Source organism: Glycine soja, chromosome 18, assembly GCF_004193775.1.
Source record: "Glycine soja cultivar W05 chromosome 18, ASM419377v2, whole genome shotgun sequence".
NCBI lineage: Eukaryota > Viridiplantae > Streptophyta > Magnoliopsida > Fabales > Fabaceae > Glycine > Glycine soja.
In genome coordinates, this window is record NC_041019.1 from 53,881,023 (window position 1) to 53,903,671 (window position 22,649).

The window sequence follows — 22,649 nt, forward strand, 5'->3', positions numbered from 1 at the left end:
ATCATTACATCAATTGTTGAACTCCCAACAATGAGTGGTTTAGCCTCTCATTGTTATGAGAGACTTACTAATACCAAAAGAAAACAAGAGGTGTGGAAGAAAATGGAGGAAAAGATCCCCAATTGAATGAGTTCTCTCTATTCTCTCGTGCCCTAGTTTCTTATTTTGGTCCCCCAAAAGAACTCTCTGATTTCTCCCTTCTTTTCCCTTTAAAACGCAACACAATCATGTTTTCTGACATTGACCATGCGTAAGTCTGCATGTGTTTGCTAAGCACACATGCAAAGTTCAGATGACATAAGTGACCGCGTGCTAAGTTGCAAGATGGAGGCTGAGCCGCAGATGCGCGCTAAGCCTCCAAATGCAGGCTAAGACACAGATGCGTGCTAAGCCGCCAGATGTGGGCTAAGCCTGACCTCCAAGTTGGCTCATTGCGCCGAGCGATTATTGACCCTGCTGAGAGTGCTGCTTCAGTTCTTCAACTCTCTTTTAGGTCTCCTACTATGTAATTCTATGAAAAAAATACACTTCAAAACACTGTAAATTAGCTAACTTTAGTATCTATTGGACAAAAACTCAGAAGAAACTAAATTCCTAATGTTTTAACACAAAAAAAGCAATAAAAGAGAGAAAAATTAGATAATTGTTATGTGATTTAAATATTCAAATTACGTAAAGCATATCAATTATCAGTACTCCACGATGCTGTAGGCAAGTGGTTATTTGGATCTCACAGTCATTGTGTGAAGGTGATCCAGTGCTAGCTTAATTATTTGCTATTAGAAGTGGTCTCCGAAACTGCTGGAAGGAAGAATTGATACACTTACATGCTCATTGGGAGATGTTTTCTCATCAGTGGGACGAAACCTTGTAGCAGTTTCAGTAGCTTTTATATCCGCATTCTATACCAAAAAAAAATGTTGTTTTTAATTTTCAAATTTCATGTTAAACTATACCGTACACTATACTTACCAGATTTTTTACTTACATGACATGACAAGTAGGATTTAGATTCTTCTACTACACGAGAAAGAATCCAGATCCCTTTAATTTATTTCTATGTATGACAACATTTGGAAAGAGAGATTAAAACACTAGTGCTTGAAAGAAAGAAAAGAAACAGGAAATGATAACAAACCAAGGAAAACATAGTCCACACGTGTAAATTCTACTTCCGGATCTATTACTCAACTCAAACGAGCCTTTTAAGCCATTCAATTATTTCTTGACTGAAAGTCCTTCCCAAAGCCACTCCTGCAAGAAGTCCACCTCCATACCCAATCAGAACCACTTTCCAGTCAAATTGACCAAATAATCCAGAGTCTTGATCATCATCAGAGGCTGAAGGTGGAGCAAATGGTGACCCTCCATCAGTGTCACATTTCTTCAATAATTGGTTCCCACACAGTCCTTGGTTACCCTCAAATGAACTACCTTCGAATGTATCAAACTGATCATTTTGTGGTATTGGACCTGAGAGGTTGTTGAAAGACACATTCATGTATGACAGAAAGGTTAGTTCTTCCAATTGCTGGGGAATCTTTCCTGACAATCTATTGAGAGAAAGGTCCAATGCTTCAAGGTTTGAAAGCTTTCCCAAGGAAGAAGGAATGTTGCCACTAAGCATGTTGTTGGACAGGTTGAGCAAAATAAGGCCTATTAAGTCTCCCATAACATCTGGAATCTCCCCACTGAATTTATTATTTGAAAGATCCATGGCTATCAAATAGTAAAACTCTCTGAGATTTGCATAAACCATGACCCTCCCTTTGTTGCACATTGTAAATAAATAACTGAAAACAACATTCATGGAAGTGGAACTACCCACAAACTTCAACGGTGGATAACTCTCATACTGCAGTTGGCTGTAGTTTGAAGATTTCATGGATTTCCAGTTCTGGATTGTTTTTAAAGGCAAATTTCCAGAGAACTGATTGTGAGAAAGATCAATGATGTGCAGTTTGGGAAATGTGCATGTTGCAGGGCACCTTATAGATCCATACAAATGATTATCCCTTAAACCAACAACTTTTAGCTCCAGAAGAGTTCCCAACCAACAGGGAAATGAATCATTAATTTTGTTATAACCGACATCAATAACCTCTAACATTCTACAGTTGACCAATGCTTTTGGCAACGGACCCTGCAGATTGTTATTGCTTAAATCTATCATTCTCAGCGCACTTGTTAGCATATATGTCTGTGGAATATGGCCAAACAGTTTGTTTGCTTTTAGCACCAAAGTTTGTAGAAATTGGCTAGAGCTTACCAAACACGAGGGAACTATGCCGGTTAAGTTGTTAAATGATAAATCAAGATGCACAAGAGATTTCAAATTGCATATCAGTGGGGATATTTTTCCTTTCAATGAGTTGTGGGAAACACTTAAGCTCCGAAGACTTGTTTTTCCCCACATCCAACTGGGGAATGAATTAACATTATTGTTTGACATGGAAAGAACTGACAGCTCAGCCAAGTCCTGAAGAAAATTTGGAAACTCGGTCAAATTGCATGAACCCAAACCTAAAATTCGAATTTGAGGAAGGCTTACATTGGATGGGTTTTTTCCACTAGTTAATGTCAATTTATTGTCAGATATTTGAAGACAAACTAGCCTTTCGACCTTTAGAAACTTGTCAAGCTCTAATTCTCCCTCCAACAAATTACCGTTCACACAAAAAAATTCTAGCTTCTCAAGTTTGAAAAGAGAGTTTGGAATTTCACCCTGAAGATTGTTTTTTGCAAGCGTCATGAAACCTAAATTAGTCAGGTTCATTATCCAAGATGGAATTTGTCCACTTATATTGCTGTGATGTAGGGATAATATAGATAGCTGGGTTAGATTCGCAAAACATAATGGAATTTCGCTGCCAATATTTACAAAGCTTAAGTCTAAATTATTCATTCTTGACAGCTTACAAATCCATGAGATGGTGTCGGTGGTAAATTCATTATAACCAACTCTCAGGGCGTTTAATTTGGTAAGGTTTAACAAGAATGAAGAAAGAAGGCCCTTGAAGTTGTTGTGGTTAATTTTTAGAACAGTAAGCTGAGTGAGGTTTCCAAACGAAGAAGGAATGATCCCTGAAAAGTTGCATTGAGAAATTGATAACCAAGTCAAAGACTTGAGATTTCCAATGGATGCAGGTAGTGTACCATAGAAATTTGTGTTGAAGAGTTGTAACACTTCAATTTTTGTACTTGAATGAAAATCAGGAAATTTACCATTGAGGTTTAGGTTATTTCCCAAATTCAGATGTCTCAAGTTTGGAAGATGGAATATTCCAGCGGGAAATTCCCCATATAGTTCACAATTGTAAAGAGAGAGTTGACGCAAAGATGTAATATTTGATAATATATAAGGTACGGAAGATGAAATGGTCACCAAATCAAGAAGAAGTATTTCAAGATTAGTTGAGTTTTGAATTAAGCTTCTTAGAGTGGATATTTTCAAACTCAAAAGATTGGCTGAATCTGGAGAACTAGAAAATCCCCATGTTAGATCGAGAGACAGCAACTTGGTCAAATGTGAGACTAGTTGTGGGATTTCACCAAAAAAATAGGCTTGAGAAAGGTTGAGATACCTTAACTGTGAAAGCTCACCAATCCTAGATGGAATTCGAGAGTAATTGAAGTGATTATCAGCAAGATCAAGGCTTTGAAGGTGTTTGAGGTGAAAGAGGCTGCTATTAGCGTCCATTGTACCATAGAGTTGGCTGCTACTGAGATCAATGCCAATGACATGATTTGTTTGGTGATCACATTGAATGCCATCCCATGAACAGCAATCAGTGGTTGCATTCCAAGATGCTATTTTTGGATAACTGAAAGGATTATAAGAAGCAGACTTACTAATAACAAAACTTTCCTTAAATTGCACCAACGCATAGCTTTCATCTTCATGGCATCTTGTAGGTGGAACAAAAAGAAGACACTTAGCAACAGTAAATGAAAACAGTGAATAAATTAAGAGAAACTGTGTTGACAGACCAAAAGAATCCCTAAACCCCATTGTATCTTTTGATAATTTATAAGCTGAATTGTTCACATAAAAAGTGAGATGCACGCTAAGTGGTATTTATACTCGATTAATCAACTTCTCATGCAAAAGTATCAAACCACGTGCATTGACTGTAATTTAAAAATTAAAAATGTTAACTTTATGAAAGTGATAAACAGAAACAGTGGCGTACATTTTGGGTAAAGAAAACCATGGGTGCTGGTCTATTTCGTTAATAGTCCAGATATAGTTTTGCCATTAAATTCAAGTTTCTGTTGCGTTTACAACCAATTGGCTATTATATTAGGCTCTGCGATTTTTTTTGTTGTCCTTAAATTAGTTCTTTTTTTTTTCCAATCCCGTATACTTCAAGCGTGCATTTTATTGAATAATTGCATCATTTTGGTCATCGAAATAAGTGTCAATGGTCAATTCAATTTGCAACTGAATTAATGAAAATTCAAATAGAATTGTATGAATTACTATAAGTTTAAATTAAATTAAATTATTTTTAATATATCAAATTAGTTCAAAATTTTAAAACGATTTCTTAACTTATATATTAATTTTATAATATTTATAATTTCTAAGAAACTAATGATTTCTTAACTTATATATCAATTGACAATTTATTTTATAATTTTGTGTTTAAAATAAAATAAATAATAATTGAACGAACAAATTGTTAACAAATATTTTGCACATGATCTAACGTTAAAATTTAGTGTTTATTTTTACAATTGATTTAGTTAAGTTACAAGATGAACTAAATTTAATTAAATTGTTTATAATTAATTAATTATTATAAGATGATGTCGTGTGATGCTTGTGTGTATGTTTATATTTACATCTGCGAAAAATCTCATTTTAGGTGTGAATAGTAAGTTTTAAACTGTTTGAGTTAAAATTAATGAACCTTGAGTGATAGGAAGGAGGTGGGTTGAATATAATGATGAGGTAATAATGTTTAATCATAACATATATGCATTTATGAATAACATTGCATGTGAGTAGGCACATAAGTTGAGAGAGCTTGGTGGGCTCTCAATCAAGTGGTGGAGGTTGTTGGTGTTGGTTAACGAGAATGAACATATAGAATGGATGGGTGTATGAATCCTTAGATAGGTAAAGGTCTTTGCAAGTCTTATCAAGATAAGTCACTACTTATACTCATCCATTTTTTATATAAACATATTTCTTCCGTAGGATTAATTCAAGTCTTCCTGAATGACCAAAGTGTAATTATGTTAGGGAATGTGTTTAGGTTGATCATTCGAAAGGTGAAATTTGCTTGGAGTAAAGAGTTAACATAATAGTTAGACATGTGTATTGATATTTGTAATTGAAGAATGATATGTTACTTGATGAGTTGTATAATTACATTGTTATTGAAAATGTGAAGAATTTTCTACGTATGTTTCGAAATGGTGATCTTACGGAATTTTTAATTATATGATGTTTCTTTTAAAATGAATTTACCCTTACATTGTATGTTGAATTATGATGATTGTATTATTTCACACGAAAGCATATTATAATGTAACTTTTGAAGAGATGTCACTAATGGTTGATCTGGACTTGGTGGTGGGCTTAGGGGAGAAATCCAAAAGTAAGTCATTTATTTATGCTTTGTTAGCTTAGGGTTTATATATGATTATGGATCTATTGTATTTATTTCCTTAATGAAAACTTTAAGATTTATTTGGAGATTTGTTTATGATGCTTGGATGATGTAGTGTCTTGGGATACACATATATTTATGTTTGATGTCTTGAGGATCTTTTATGAGTGATATTTATGAGACATGCTTGTATTCACACAAATATTATAAGTATTTTTGTTAATTAAACTAATTTAAGAGTTTTATAAGATATAAAAGTAAATTTTTTTAGGTTAACGTCTTAGTGTTACATGTAATAGTATCTAGATCGTTGCACATGGCACAAGGTGATAATATTATTATTATTATTATTATTATTATTATTATTATTATATACTTTAAATCAATGTTAATTTTGTCTTATTAATTAACTATATTAATTGAAATATATTTTTATTTATTATTAAAAAAACTTAATTTTTGTTTTTGCAAATAATATTAAGTATGAAAAATTTATAAATCATTATTGAAATAATATTATTAATTAAAATTATCGATTTTGTTAGCCGTTCCAAATGTGATTGGCTTCTCGATCGTTGGTAGTATTGGAGGTAACTCCTAGTTCTACCTCTAATTATTCAACAAAAACATAAAAATTTGTGTGGTCTTGGGCTCAAGTTTGAGACTTAATATTCTGTTCCTATATCTCGAATGTTTGGAGAATATTGCGTTGGGACCCAAAACTATGAATAATACGAGGACTAAAATCCAACTAGTAAAATTTGAATAAGAAATAGTGTCGTGCATTTTGGGTAAGAATATTTGTGTTCATATGTACGTAATTTCAAACATTTATTTTATGTTTAAATCTATCTTTGATTTCATCCCTAATAAATATGTTTTTTATGTTTGGTTTGTGATAAATTTTTATTTTACACTGGGTCTCTAATATTTCAAAAAAATTACCTGAGGTTTCTGCTCTTAATATGTAATCGTTAATTGTCTTTGTGGCTGTGTTAACTGAACACGTAAGGATGTGATCTGTCTGTCAAGTGTAGCCTTTGGTATTACTGTTTTTGACGCTGGAGACTTTGTTTTTGCATCCATTTTTTTTTGTTACTGTTTCTGTTACTGTATTGTGGTGCAATCTGAAATGCCGAAATGAGGCTCTTTGGATTTATTGTTTTGACTTGACCTGTGTTGTTATTCACCCTTGTATGTTATGTGTTTCAAAAATGTCACGGGAGGACGCGTTTGTGAAGTATGTGGGTGGGATTTTGAACGTGATGGTTCAGGATTTGAGCTTAGGGGTAGTGCGGCTATGCGATTTGTACGCCAAGGAAGAGAGGGAGCTTTAGGTTGAGCTTTTTTTAACCTAAATCGAAATGACATGGTAATTATGCAAATATAAAATAAGAAAATTCCTGTGTAATTCCTAGGACAAATACTATACATGATACTACACGTAACATGCTTGCGTGTTAACCATCTGATAGGTAGAAGACAAATATTGTCTAATGACAATAATGATAAAGATCTGAGATAAAATTTTTGAAATTTTATTAAAATTTTGGGGACCCGATCAAAAAGAAAAAATAATCAGAGACCAAACGCAAAAAACATGTATTTATCAAGGATCAAAAACATATTTAAACCTTCATTTTATAATACAACAATTTAGAAAAAAGATTGCCATCACTAATCAATTTTATTAGTTCTCAAATTAGTAAAAATTTAAACAATTCTTTTATGAATAATAAAAAAGAAAATCATGTTAAAGATTGTTTAAAAAGTATAATGATGAGGATTCAAGTAAATTATCCAGATGATAAAATTATAGGTTTAAATATGTTTTTGATTCCTAATAAATATTTAATAATAATTTTATTTTTGATCATTCATATTATTTTTAGTATTTTTAGTACATGATAAGTTTGTTTCTTGATAAACTTTTTTCATTTATTATTAATTATGACTAAAACAAAATTCGTTAATTTATAATAAAGTAAATACAAAATTATTAATTTATCAAGGATTAAAAATATCAAGAATCACAAACAAAAATGTTAATTTCTTAAGAACTTGACGCAAAATAAAAATTTATTATGAAATAAACAGAAAATTTGGATATTTATTGAAAATAAAAACATAATTAAACCAAAATTGTATTATCAACGGTTAATTACATCACTCATGCATGTAAAATTCATGTATTATAAAATAGATAGATAGCTCTTTATTCAATTTAGTGGCTAACATGGTACGCGTTATCTATTCGAAGCCTTATCTATATTAAGACTTTCTTCATTATCTTCCAATAATTTTTCTGACTATTCTAGGTCTTTGGGTCGTTTCTATATATATTTATTTGTCTGTAATATTTAGTTAGACCTCACAAGTTGCTTTCTCTTGTTATGTCTCACTATACATAATTTGAATCGTGCATTTTGGATAAAATCTTCTTCTGTGTTTATATCTCCGGTTCTCCATGGCTAGAAATGACCATACGTGACCCATCCAATTTGGAAAGCTCAAATTTTGACTATTTCAATCAAAGAAAAGTCAGTAAGAAAATCTATTATATTCTTTTAAGATATATTTAAATTTACGTAAAAACTAGATAAAGGAAAAAAAAAACTCACTTATAAAGGTCATCTATGAGGAGATTAAAATCTTAGAGATAGACCAGGTATACTCCTCTCCAAATATATGCACCATAAAAAAAATATTTTAGTCCTTTTAAAATTATTTTTTAAACAGTCCCTGTAATATTCAATTTTTTGGTGTTATTCTCTACCTTGGCTTAGTTGTTGATAACTACTGGGTAACTAAAGAGTCTGAGACTAAAATAAAGAATAAGATATATTTATGGATGATATATAATTCTACCGAGAATCTATTGTCTATTGGTACCTGCATTGGATAGAGTAAAAATATATGAGCTCAATGAGAATGAGTTTGAGGTCAAAGATTTACTCATAGAATTTAATGGGAATGGATAATATGTTTAATACACAAACCATAAAAGAAAACTAATATAATCCTGAAAAGACTGGTCCAAAAAATCATCTGGTGATGCATCATCTTTCTCTGGATTGTTATTGTTGTAGTGATGTCAAACTCTAAAAGGTTTGTTGTTGTTGTTCCATGGAAGACGGTTATTAATAACCGTCATAAATGGTGCGTCATAAAATGATATTTTTGCTTGTGGACCCTCACCTAGACTCAAAAAATGTCGGACACTCTTCATTGATAGTTGTTGGTTCGGTCTCGAACACCTTAATAGTAGCCCATGTTCTTGCCACTAACAATATTATTGGAATTTTAGCTCGAAATTAAAATATCATTTTCGCAGAAACTTGTGTGATAATTAAGTAATTAATAATAAATTTATAGACAATGAGAATTGAGAAAGTAACTAACCAAAGTTAAAAGACAATTGATAAAAATTAAATAAGAAAAGTAAGAAATTCATATTTTGGTGTTTTCTGAACACTTGACGTGCATAGTAAGAGCTTAAATCAATGAAAGAATATGTTTGTCAAAGTTTAACTTTATTAAATCGTTTTATGTAATTAATATTATTATCATTCAAATCAAGTTCATGTTATTATTGACCTACAAATTTGTTCAAACCTTAATAATAATGTAACCAATCTCTTCAATTATGTAACCAAGGTACTTGAATTAAGAATAAGGATTCTGTCCAATACTTTTACCTTATCCCTAGAAATAAAAATTATTAGATATTCTCTTTAGTTCAGAATTCAATCATCCTAATTATAATTGAATAAAGAGAATCATGCAATTAATTGATTAGGTTAAATACAAGCATTAAGCACATAAGAGAAACAATAACAATCTTTTATTAATTAATAATAAAATATAATTACATAAATACAGATCTAATTACATTAAAATCCAACAAACATGAATTTAACTATTCATAACCATGGAGGAAAGCAAACTTGAGAAACAAAAAGATGAAGAAGAATCCCTTAAGCATAGACACCACCTCAAGCATTTTTCTCTAATCCTTTTTTCTCTTTCAAAATGCACCAAAAACTCATAATTTTGATTAAGAAACGTCTTTTATATCCATTAAACTTTTTTAGGCGAACTTTTAAATTTTAGCAAGTGCGCTTAAGCCGCACCAAAGTTGCAAGCTTAAGCACAAGCAAATAAACATGCCTGCAAGGGTCGTGCTTGAGCCGTCTCAAAGTAATAGCCTTAAGCCTAGATAGTAGTTCAAATTTTTTAGCTCCAGAGTTGGGCTTAATCTGTACCAAAGTGATAGGCTGAAGCCTAGACAGTAACCTTGTTATTTTTCTTTCATAATTGGGCTTAAGCCATTCTAAAGTGGTAGACTTAATCCTAGGTAGTAAAAATCTTCAATTTCTCCTTTTTTTCTCTCTCTCTTCCAAAATGGTGATTAAGCTTTTCAATTCTTTTCCAAATGGTTCTTCAGCAAATTTCCTACAAAACATAAATAAACAAACAAAGATATCAAGCATAAAATGTAGAAAATTAGAAAATTCTAAACAAAGTAAGCTTTTGTTCAAAACATAACTTAAAAGAACACAAAGCTCAAAAGCATAAGAGGCAACACATAACTGCCCCAAAGTTACTACAAAATGTAGGAATATATGACAATTATCAAGAGCCTCTACCTACAAACTCAATCAGCTTTGGGATCAGTTAGAGTGGAAAAAGAAGAACAAGAATAGGTGCTTTTAAACTCTTGAATGCAATGAAGAGAAATGTTAACAACACACTTTTCTAATACCCACTTATTCAAATTTATTAAAAGATACAAAACTAGGACAAAAACTCATGAAAAAAAAAAGCATACCAAAATTTATTATTTTTAATAAATTTTAATCAATAATAAAAAAACGTATTTCTAACATGTCTAAAGAAAAAAGAACTTTCCCCATCCCTAAATATAAGAATATTTTTTTTTTCAATTTTGTTTATATCTTTTTATAAGATTCTTTTCAAGTTGTCATTAAATGAAAAGAAAAACATACCAAAATTTATTATTTTTAATAAATTTTAATCAGTAATAGAAAACGTGTTTCTAACATTTCTCAAGAAAAAAAAAACTCTCCCCATCTCTAAATATAAGACTATTTTTTTTAATTTTGTTTATATCTTTTTATAAGATTCTTTTCAAATTATCTTTTGTATTAATTATTTTTTATCCAAATACCCTCATTACTTTACACAAGCTGCTATATGCTAAAAAAACAAGTAAATGTAGATTATATCTCGTATAATGGTTGATTAACAAGACTAACACATTAATTAATTAAGCAGAGAAGTAATTAAGTGAAACGATAGATTATGAGTCCAAATAACTTTAAGGATAATTTTGATAAAATAATACAAATTATTAAAAAAATTTAATGTTACTAATTATATTAACCAAATTTCTTAAAAGGTGTTAATTAGTTAAAAGACCAAATTTAATATAACTTAATCAGGGTTTTAAATCGCCACAAAGTGTATCTTTTAATACTATTGATCCAATCTAGAAGATAGGACTAAATTGAATAAATTTTAAAATAAAAAAACCAAATTGAATCTAAAAAATAAATTAAAGAAAAAAAACTAATTTAACCTTAAACAATAACCTTTTATCTATTTTAAAATCTAGACTAACGTTATCAATATTAGGTTGGTATAAGAAGAATTAGACTCCTATACCTTAGGTCAAGTTTTCAAATCCCTTGAATGAAAAAAACGTGATTAAAAGAAAAAATATTTGTCAACCATATTTCTAAGCAAAGATTAATCATATATCTACATTTCACACTTAAAACATAGTAAAAAGAAATACTTATATTATAAAGAAATCATGTTTATTGTCATATTATGAATTACTTTTATCAACATGTTATTGATTACTCGATTTCGTTAAAAAAATAATTTATGTTTTGTATAATATTTGCTTATTTTTAATAAAGTCACCGCTCTCGAGCTTATTGAAAAAATTCTGAGAGTTGATGGTATTAAATTGAAAAAAATAATTTTTCTCACACCGTATTTTTATACTCCGTATTCTTACTCTCAGTTGTATTGTATAATGAAAAGTAGAAAGCAAAACTATATAGTAATAGTATCACATAATTAAATATCATTTTAAAAATTCAAAACAATGTATGTACGTTTTATAATTGTTTATTTTGTCACGGGGATATTAATTTTGATAAGGAATTTATTAATAAAACGTTAATAAACTTTAATAACAATAGAAGAAAAAATTTGTGACGGTAAAAAATGACATGAGAATGACAAAAAACAAAATCAGTTCTTTAATGCATCTTCATTATAATCATTTTATTATGAAACCCTTCTTTCAAGTCTCTTGCATAATATCAATAACTCAATGTACAAAATAATGCCAATAAGAAAAATGCATAAGATAACTTTACAAAAAAGAAAGGACAAAAAAATTAATCTGGTGAAAAATTCAAATTTTTGAAATAAAAATGGAGATCAACAGAAATGAAGATATACAATAACTTCTAACAAATTTAAAAGATAAAAAGAAACTAATATTTAAAGAAAATTTAATTAAAAAATACCCATAAAGATAAAAAAAAAACTATTACAACGTATAATAAAAAAAAATCTGAGGGAGAAAATAAAATGGGTAAAAAACTAGAAATTTCAAAACAAAAAAGTTGAATTGAAAAACATTGAATGATAATATGATATACACTAGAAAAAGTAAGATAAAGAGGATAAAATATTGATAATTTAGCAAAAAAACAGAGCACACAAAGAGATGGAAGAAAAATATATAAACTCAAAAGTTGAAAAGATAAATCATTATTAGCTAAAAATTGCAATACAGTCACCGAGAACAAGCAGGGCTGGCCCTGGGCATATTTCAGGTGCGATGGCCCGGATCCATAGTTAAAAAGAGACCCAATTTTTTTTTATTAAAATAATAATTGTGTAATAATTTTTTTTATATTGTTTTCATTAATAATTGATTTTTTTTGTTTTGTTTCGGGTCTTTTTAAATTTAAATTAAAATATAACATGTAAGTAGAATCTATCAAAAATTAGTTTTTTTTAAAATATTTTATATTCATAAATTCATATTAAATTAATTTTCAAGCAAATGTGGAAAATTAACATGAACCGATTACTTATAATAACTTAAAGTGTTTATTTTTTTAAAAGATAAGAAACACATGCAACAACTCAAATTATAAAAAAAAATAAAATTAAAAGTTAATATATTAATAAATAACAAAAATATATCATGTGAAGAGAATAGAAAATATAAGTAGAGAGTAAAACAAAATGAAGAGGATTTTAAAAAAATAAAATTGCATAAAAATATTATATATATATATATATATATATATTATGTATATCTTTTTTCTTTAAATTTGACCTTTTATATAAAAAAAATCATATATTATGTTCAGTTCTCTTAAACAAGATTTCAAATTAAAGTCTTAAATGAAAAAATATGATTAAGAGGAAAAATTATATTAAAATGATTAATTGAATTTTTTTATGGAAATCCTGGATAAAATTAATAAGTATTTTATACAAATAACATTTAAATATATATATATATATATATATATATATATATATATATATATATATATATTATTGTTCTCATGTAAATAACTGATATTTAAGCTAAGTTTTTGTACCTATTTTTACCAAAGTGAATTGAAAACTTGCTGACGCCACATGATATGAAATATATTTGACCAATGGACTCACATCTATTGATGCACCCATTTTCGCTAAAGTGAATTGATGATTCACTGCATTAGTTCATTGAATCAGAATTGTGACCTTAATATTTGACTGTTGGATATATATATGTTTTTAGGAAAAATTCTACCAGATTTTCGAAAATTCTTTTGAATTGGTCATTTATTTGTGTTTAGCGTGAGATACTATTAGACTAGTCAGGTTAGAGAAATCATAGTTTATGCGCTGGTCAATGTCTAAGTGTGGATCCGTGACAAACTTTGTCTTGGGAGTAGTACTATGATTGCATGACATGTAAATAGGAAAATTCCAATGAAAACACATGGAATTGTGTTTTAACTAAATTCAGATACAATGGTTAGGCCGTTAGGGTGGTTGGCCTTGCTGCATTGCAACAAGGGAATTTGATTCATGGCTATATCCTTAAAGGGGTTTTGATTCTATACTGCCAATTCTTGGCACCCTTATGATAATGTATGGAAGATGTGGTGAGATTTCAATGGAACAAAGAGTGCTTGATATTTATATTTCACTTATATCAAGACGACCATTTAAGACCAAGTATGCTAATTGTGAGAAAATATGGACTATGGTTATTAAATGAGCAAAAGAGAAACTTGCCAACTCCTACTCAGATAAAGGCACAAAATAGCATGTATAACACCAACCTGCCAACTCCTATTCAGAAACATAGTTCAATTATAAAGTTTGTTGATGCTCCAAATTCACTGAAACCACCATTAAAACATACAATAGTTCTGCACTAACACTAGATGATTGAATATCAGATATATGTCATTTTCTTCCAAGTTCTATGCTTTCTGCTAGCAGTGTCACCATTAGTAGGAAACTGACATCAAGGTAACTACATACATTCTTGCATATTTGGTGGTCTGCAGGAAACATGAGCAAATGTTAGAATATTAATAGCAAATTCCCCAAGATTTGGTTTTTGCATATCAGTATACCACATGTTCTGCATATAACGTTTTATTTCTCATAATGCAAGATGAATAAGAATATAATGGTGAAAGGAATTGGAGAACAATGCATACAATGATTTGGTCATCTTCCTTTGTTTGCCCTAATGACAACGGGGAGCTACAGTAGACTCCCTATACATAGCAGACTGTATGACAAATTTTTTATCAACACTGGATCAGGATGTGAACAGGCTAAACCAACCAACTGCAAGTAATATCGGTATGTATCACAACTTGATTATAGTTCAAAGTTACAACAGTTTCACGATTCCACCTTAATCCCTTGTATTATCTCCCATGACATTAAGATCAATGACATCTCCATAAATTCAAGTCACAAAGAGCAACAACACATTAACTTGTAAAAACTAACAACTATTATTACCATAAAAACAGTCACCTAAAGTCAACGGAATAATCAAATAAGGATTAAGGAGCATAAGAGAAATGACAAACTGCAAAATATAATAATAACATTAAGAGGGATAAAGAAAAAAGGCACTAAAAAGTATGTATAACACCAATCAGGATTTGCCAAGTCCTACTCTGAAACAGTTAAACTATAAAGTTTGTTCACACCCCAACTTTACTTAAAGAAGCATTAAAACTGACACTAGCTCTACACTAGCAATATAGTTTAATATCAAAAATATGATATTCTCTTCCAAGTGTTATGCTTTCTACTAGCAGTTTCACCTTTTATAGGAAAGTGACATCAAGAAATAATCTACACTCTTGCATAATTCTTGGCCTTCAAGAAACATGAGCTTATTGTAAATGTTAGAATATTAATGTGACATTCTCTAAGATTTTAGCAGTAAAATGGTGATATGATAAAATCAGCTTGTAAAAATTCTTAATTATATTATTCCAAACTTTTAAAAAAAATCCTAATTATTTTGCTCTAAACAATAGTCATTTCTCTTGTATAATTTTCCACTCAAATGACCTTTGATGACCGGCTTTTGAGTACGCCAGACACCAAATATTTTGTCAAAGCAAAGTAAATTCAATCCACCACCACCAGACCCCATCTATCCATGCAATCTCATGCATCTTTTAATTTAAATGATATAAAAAGAAGTATTATTAGCAACGTAAATTGAATCCACCACCACCAAACCTCCTCTTTCCATGCAATCTCATGAACCATTTAATTTTAAAAAATATAAAAAAAAGTATTATTAGCAAGGTGAATTGAATCCACCACCATCAAACCTCATCTTTCCATGTAATCTAATGTACTATATAATTTAAAATAAAATAAAAAGAAGTATTATTAGCTAGGTAAATTGAATCAAGTACCACCAAACCTCTTCTTTTCATGCAATGTCATGTTTTATTTAATTTAAAAAATATAAAGAAGTATTATGTGCAAGGACTGGGAGTTAAAAAAATAGGTGAAGGCATGATTTTTCACATACCACTCATTCTGCATATAATGTTTCATTTCTTATAATGCAGTATGAACAGGAATATAATGGAGAAAAGGATTGGAGATTAATGCATACTCTGATTTTTCTTGGTCATCTCCCACCACCAATGACACTGGGGGTGGTAGTAAACTCTCTGTATACAAAGCAGTCTGTAGATACGTAATCGGGACGTGGTGAGGGTGATGGAGGGGAGACTCAAACGCACTGTATCCAAATCCGTATCAACGGAATGAACGGAGAATTCACTTGATTTGAGAAGGAGTCGAGGAAAGGGTGGTGAGGCCGCAGCTAGGTCAAAATGGGAAATGCAAAATTTGGAATCTGAAATCAGAGAAAGTCATGACTTACAGACACACTTGAAACGAATAACATATCTCACCGGCAATCTCAGCAGAATCAGCCCTATCAATTCGATAGGGAGAAAGAGATTCTTCGTCGTCATGACAATGTTTCAATGGTCGTTCTTCACTCTGAGCTCTCACGTCCCAAGAACAACGTGCTCAGTGCGGTGGAAGTGAAATTTTGTGAAATCTGGGTTGGAGTTCTGATATATACTGGTCCCAATTGTATGACCATAAATATAGTTTCATCATGGTTAATTCAGATTGATCAAGTTAGTTTAATTAGTTACAAGTTAGTTTAGTTAGTTATAAGTTTCTCATTTAAGCTTTCAATTGATCAAGGTAGTTTAGTTAGTTTAATTAGTTACAAGTTAGAGGACGAGTCCTGGTGCAGCGGTAAAGTTGTGCCTTGGTGACTTGTTGGTCATGGATTCGAATCCGGAAACAGCCTCTTTGCATATGCAAGGGTAAGGTTGCGTACAATATCCCTCCCCATACCTTCGCATAGCGAAGAGTCTCTGGGCAATGGGGTACGAAAAAAAAAAATAGTTACAAGTTAGTTTAATTAGTTATAAGTTTCTCATTTAAGCTTTCTTGCATGCATGGTAGACATGGATTCTGATTTTCTTTTTCCTATCAAAGTAAGAAGTATTCATTGTTAAGAATAGTGTTTGATCTTGTTTGGATTTTTTTTTGTGTGAATAAAGTATTTCCAACCAAAAATCAAGGATTAATCCCCTAAGGTATTTACAAACATTGCATGATAGGTAGGATATAGATTCTCCCACAGTACGGGAAAGAATCAAGATCAATTTATTTCAATATATGACACCATCTGAAAATTAAACATAAAACATTCATGCTACAAAATATAAAAGAGGAAATAACAATGAACAAAGGGAAACATAGTCCACACAATTAAATACTTCTTCCCTATCTCTGACTCAACTCAAATGAGCCTTATAAGCCATTCAAGTACTTCTTGACCGAAATTCCTTCCCAATGCTACTCCCACAATAAGTCCACCCCCATACCCGATCAGAACAATTTTCCAGTCAAATTTACCAAAAATTCCAAACTCTTGATCATCATCAGAGATTGAAGGTGGAGCAAATGGTGACCCTGCATGATCCTCGCATTTCTTCAATAATTTTCCAGTTAAATTCACGTTTCTGATTTATCTACAGTTAATATCAACTTGTCTTTTACATTAGGCTCTGCGATAGTGATCTGTCCTTCATTTTTATTCCTGCTCCTGTATTAGTATATCTCAAGCATGCATATTACGGAGTAATATATCAATTTAGTCCTCAAAATAGGCATCAGTACTCAGTTTAATTAGTGCCCGAGTTAATGAGAATTATAAGAGTTACTATGATTAATTAGAGATAAAAGCATAACAATGATTATAAAAGAGTAGAATGACTACAACTCAACTTAAATGTTAGACACAAATAAATTTTGAAGCCCTGTAAAAAAAACTCAAATATCTTATATTACATGATAAGTAAAATATCACAACTAAATTAACCATGTAAAAGAATAATTAAATAATATCAAACTACCGTTTTTAGTTTTCTATTGCTGAGCCTGGTGTGATGGAAACCAGACAGAGTGATGAGTGACTCGTTGGCGGGAAAAAAAGGGCACAAAGTCAATGGCAGGTGATAACTTGGAAACAGGGGAAGAGAGAGAAATATTAAGTAAAAGGGAGCACAAAGTCCACAAAGTATTTTTATATTGGCAAAATTCAGTTCACAAGTTTGGAGGTCACTATGGCATCATGGTATCTCCCCTCTTTTAAACTAAATAAATAGGTTTAAAAAAAATAAAAAGCGAAAACATATAAAAAAATAAATATAAATATAATCTTGAGCCAAGTTGGAGAAGAAACAAAAGAGATTAAGCCGGGTCGATATGTAAATCCAGCTAGCAACTTTATTACATATAAATATTTACTGTAAAAGTCACAACATACAAATTGAATCTAACATCTTTAAAACTGAACATATTTCAATCAAATTTGACTAAAAAAATCTTCCTTCCATATTACAAAAGATCTTATCAGCATAAGATTAATTATTTTTATCTCAATCTTCTGAACGGTGGCTGTCTAGTGTCTACCAATCGACAACTCAGATGGAGAGTGCAGAAAGTATACAAATTGTCCCAACGAACACACAAACTATAACGAGCAATCCGACTAAAATATGAAGACAACACTGTCATGAACTCTGGACTTCTGATTCTGAGCAACACATTCTGAAATCCACATTAAGTTCCTGATCTCCTGTTCCCTTAACCTCATATATGCGAAGAACACAGCATAATGAAACTGCAATAACGATAAAATAGAGTGTCTTACTAATGAATATAAGAAGTGACTTGTACAAGAATAAAACAAATACATTTAAGCCAATCAACTTCCTTCCAGCACAATGACTTCCAATTTTGTTTCCATCAGTCAGTAAAGAAAGATCCAGCAAACATTCAAATATTTAACTAATTCACTACATGAGGCAAAAATTATGATACTCGGAACTGAAAGATAAACCTGTTGCTCAAATGCCAAGCAAAGCCTTTTCACCTCCTCCTCATAGAATGCCTTGTCAAGCATCTGGCTCTCTCCATATGATAGCTTAGCAAAAATAGATTGATAGGGGGGATATTTTTCCATGACAGCACGAACCTACATGAGCAACCAGATAAGAAAGTTAGGACCCAAAAACCATTATTAAAAGAAATCAACCAAAAATATGTAGACACTACTAACATATCAATTTCGGGACAGATTCCAACAAAAAAAGATAAAGAACCACTCAACTACACAAGACCCTCCAGAAATTGGTAGCCAAAACCAAGTAGGCAATTGCAAGTTACAAATGCAATAAAAATCAATTAAATCATATACACCACAATAATAGAAGGTGCTAAAAAATGGAAAGCTTGAAAGTGATGCCTCAGAAAACATCTGCAAGTATCCATCACAGACTCATGGGACAATTTCCCAACGTGCTAATGTAGCTTAAGTCATACAACAATGTTTAAACCAAAGACAAAAAAAATCATAAAATTGGTAAAAACAACCAATTTCAAAACTAGCAGTACATTTCACTAACTTGGCTATTAATAAACATAAATCAACTACCCTACGAAACATAATCTAGCATGGCCTAAGAAACATACTAATTGAATGAAGCAAAACACCTTATATCTACCAATTTAACAACCTAAAACGTCGCATGACTTAAATGTCAACCATACATACCTGATCAATGTCCTCACAGACAGCAAGTTCCTCATGACCATATGGGTATCTGTTTAAAATAAGACAGTCATTAGTCATTACCAAAAGAATCATGCCAAAGCAGTATACAAACATTTCTCTAAAAAAAAATAAAGAAAATATAAATATCTAGCTGAAGGTTAAGAGCTTACAGCAAACCAAAATTAGAGTATAATTTTCTACGGTCATCTCTGGTAAGCTCAGTACCAATGCTGCACAAAGTGAAAACCATGGATGCCAGTTATGCAAGTACCCAGATAAACAAAAAGGCAACACAAAATATTTTTTCTTTAAATATACCTATTTATGGTAATATTCACAGCCCTTCTATCAGCCTCAAAAGCTAGAAGGTCAGACATTATCTCAGCTGTGGCACCACCAAGTTTCTGTTTAGGAATAACATAAAATTGAAGAAAATCAGGGGAGAAGAAAACAAAAGTGCAACAAGAGAGTACATATATCTAGCAGACAACAAAGAGCCTCGGACCCTTCACCTGACAAAATCTGTAGAAGTCTTCAAGGTATGCCTTGTAAAGAGTGTTCCTCATTATTTCAATGTTCATATCATCCAAGTCCTAGAGACATAAAGAATATACCAGCAACAAAATCAGATAATCAGAAGTCCAAATTTCAGACAAGTATCATGAGCATATATATATCTAACAAATAAACAAGTCCCACAGAAACATATAAAGTTACATAAAATATAAAGCAACAAAGCATAGATGCCAATATTCCATCCTACATATAACCCAGAAAAAGCGGGAAAGTTGTCTTCATTAGGGAACCAAGACCTAGTTGCCATTAATTTCTCGATGATTTTGTATCACAAATTCTTTGAAATTCTTATTATCACAATCTATCTCTTGGACATACATTAGAGGATTCAGATATAAATTATTTGCAGTTTCTGCTATAGTACTAAAATCCTTTAACAAGATATCAAACAGACTAATTAAATTAAATAAAATAAATTGGAAAAATGATTTACCTCTGATGTAATGCACTCAGAGAAATATGGAGCCAGAGGAGTGTCAACAAGAACCAGCCTGTAAAGCTCCCGCATATTCTGAGCAACAGCCAGAGTAGCAATACTGCAGAGAACCCACAGAAAGAGGAAGAAAATTAAAAGTCCATCTGCTTACAGTCAATGTATTGAAAACTGAATAGAATTTACTATACCTGTCAAACATGCCGAGTGGATGGCACTTTTCTAATAATTCTTGAACATCTCTCTCATGCAAGGTGCCAGTAACAATCAAAACAACATTGTCTATCATGTGACCATATCTGCAGGAAGAAAACATAAAGTATATCGGTTTGAGCATCACTTTTTTGTAGAATGCCCACAATAACAGTAAATTCAGATCAAAGTAAAAGGCTGCACAAGACTCATCAGCCAGAGCAAATTCTGATTTGAATTCAACTTTTACATGAGGAGTCAGAGCCAATGCCCGTTTATAGACTGAGTTGCATACAGTTACAGCACCTATGACTACTTTATTGTTTAAAATTTTAGTCTCCTCTAGCTCAACCTAAATAATATCCTCAATATAAAGATGACATTGACAGTAAATACAAAAAGAGACCAAACAGAAAAGTCAAGATTGCATACGTGATATACTCTAAAAAGGTTGACAACGGTTCTGTGGCTTGGCATAGCATGTTCTTGTAATCATCAACCAGCTTAAGAGTACACTTCTCCACAATCGTGGTGGTATGCAACGGAGAAGGCTCTGCAATAGGTAACTTACTCATCAGCCATCAGCATAGACCAATAATCTTAATTAGATCTTGTCAACGAGTAAACACCATTGTACTAATTGTACTAATACAAAAGCAACAGAAATTCTTGTAAACCTTCAATCAAATTCAATTCAACAGACAGAGTTAAACAAAACCCAGACTAACAAACAACAGTTCACTTTCAATAATAGTTAACATTCAGACAGATATAACATGGAAATAAACAAGATAACACAACACTTTTTCTTTGTTTCCCACAAGTATCATCCTTTGGAAGAGACAATCCTATTTGAAGCATTATTGGCCACTAAAAGTGACACCTCTCTGAACAGGAATTCAAACCTCAGTTTCCCATGTTGTGGGGATTAGCCCCTTCTTCTAAACCCAACCCCATTGGAAGATCACACCAAAGTTATACCAATTCAATAGAATCGTGAAATCACACTCATTAAAAAATTAAACGAGAAACCTAGATCGCATGCTATTATGAATGCCCCGAGTACTTGATTTGGTTACACTACATAAGATCCCCTTCTGAAAAATTTGAGCAGTGTTTCTTACCGCATTTCCACTTAAAATCCACATATATGTCGAACAATTATTGCGATTTCATATAAGCATTCACTTTAAGGAAAAACAGAGATGTTATCTCAAGTCTCAAACTTAATGGAAACACAATAATCACTAGCAGCTAACAACACCACCAAAGGATCCTGCTTTTCATCTTTAAAAATAAAAAGTCTGATAATAAAATAATTAATAAATGTTAAACAAACAAGATGATGCTGCTGAAGTTCCAAATATGAATAGGATCATGAAGTAACACTCCTTAAAAAAAAAAGAAAAAAAAAAACTAAACTAAAAACCTAGATCACATGCTTTTATGAATCTCCCAAGTACTCGATTCGATTATACTACATTACATCTCCTTTCGAAAAATTTGCGGAAAATGTTTACACTTCAAATCCACACATGACAAAAAAAAAGGATCTTCAAAAATAAAAACAATACAGTCCAATGGTAAACTAAAATTATCAATTAATAATTAATTGCAATGAATCATGATAATGATAAATTGTGAATGGTAATGATGGATGGAAGAAACGCACCGTTTTGGAGGTAAGGACCGTACTCGGTGGCGGAGAGGTGCATCTTGATGTCGTCGAGGGTTTCGCATTGGCAGAGGTTGTTGTAATCGGCGGTGGTGAGGAGGCCGGCGCGGTGGCCGCGGACGATGGCCTCGAGGAAGCCGCCATGGATGTTGAAGGTGAGAGCTTCGAATCCGTACATTTCGAATCGGATCTGATGCCGGTTTCGGATCTCAAAATTGGTTGAAGGAAGAAAGGGAACCAGACAAAACAAAACAAAGAAGATCAGAACCTCTTCCTCCTTCGGGAAATTTCTGCACGAAGATGAATGAAATAATAATGATAAATGAGCAATGGAAATTCTATTATCTGTTATTTTTTTCTCTCTTTTTCTATTTGTTTAATTAATTAATTAAT

At 31.4% G+C, this 22,649-nt stretch overlaps 2 protein-coding genes across 2 annotated transcripts; both read right to left on the reverse strand.

Moving 5' to 3' along the window:
* On the reverse strand, nucleotides 1-4,023 carry LOC114395615 (receptor-like protein 6). The gene has a single exon (XM_028357444.1). The coding sequence runs from the start codon at nucleotides 4,010-4,012 to the stop codon at nucleotides 1,193-1,195; it is 2,820 nt and encodes a 939-aa protein (XP_028213245.1). The 5' UTR covers nucleotides 4,013-4,023; the 3' UTR covers nucleotides 1-1,192.
* A 13,988-nt stretch (nucleotides 4,024-18,011) lies between these two features.
* On the reverse strand, nucleotides 18,012-22,600 carry LOC114396726 (V-type proton ATPase subunit d2). The gene is made up of 10 exons (XM_028358856.1): nucleotides 22,254-22,600; nucleotides 21,014-21,134; nucleotides 20,581-20,688; nucleotides 20,390-20,492; nucleotides 19,893-19,973; nucleotides 19,699-19,784; nucleotides 19,551-19,610; nucleotides 19,381-19,429; nucleotides 18,667-18,801; nucleotides 18,012-18,447 (listed from the first exon to the last, which is right to left on the reverse strand). The coding sequence occupies exons 1-10, from the start codon at nucleotides 22,432-22,434 to the stop codon at nucleotides 18,316-18,318; spliced, it is 1,056 nt and encodes a 351-aa protein (XP_028214657.1). The 5' UTR covers nucleotides 22,435-22,600; the 3' UTR covers nucleotides 18,012-18,315.
* Between the last annotated feature and the right edge of the window lie 49 nt (nucleotides 22,601-22,649).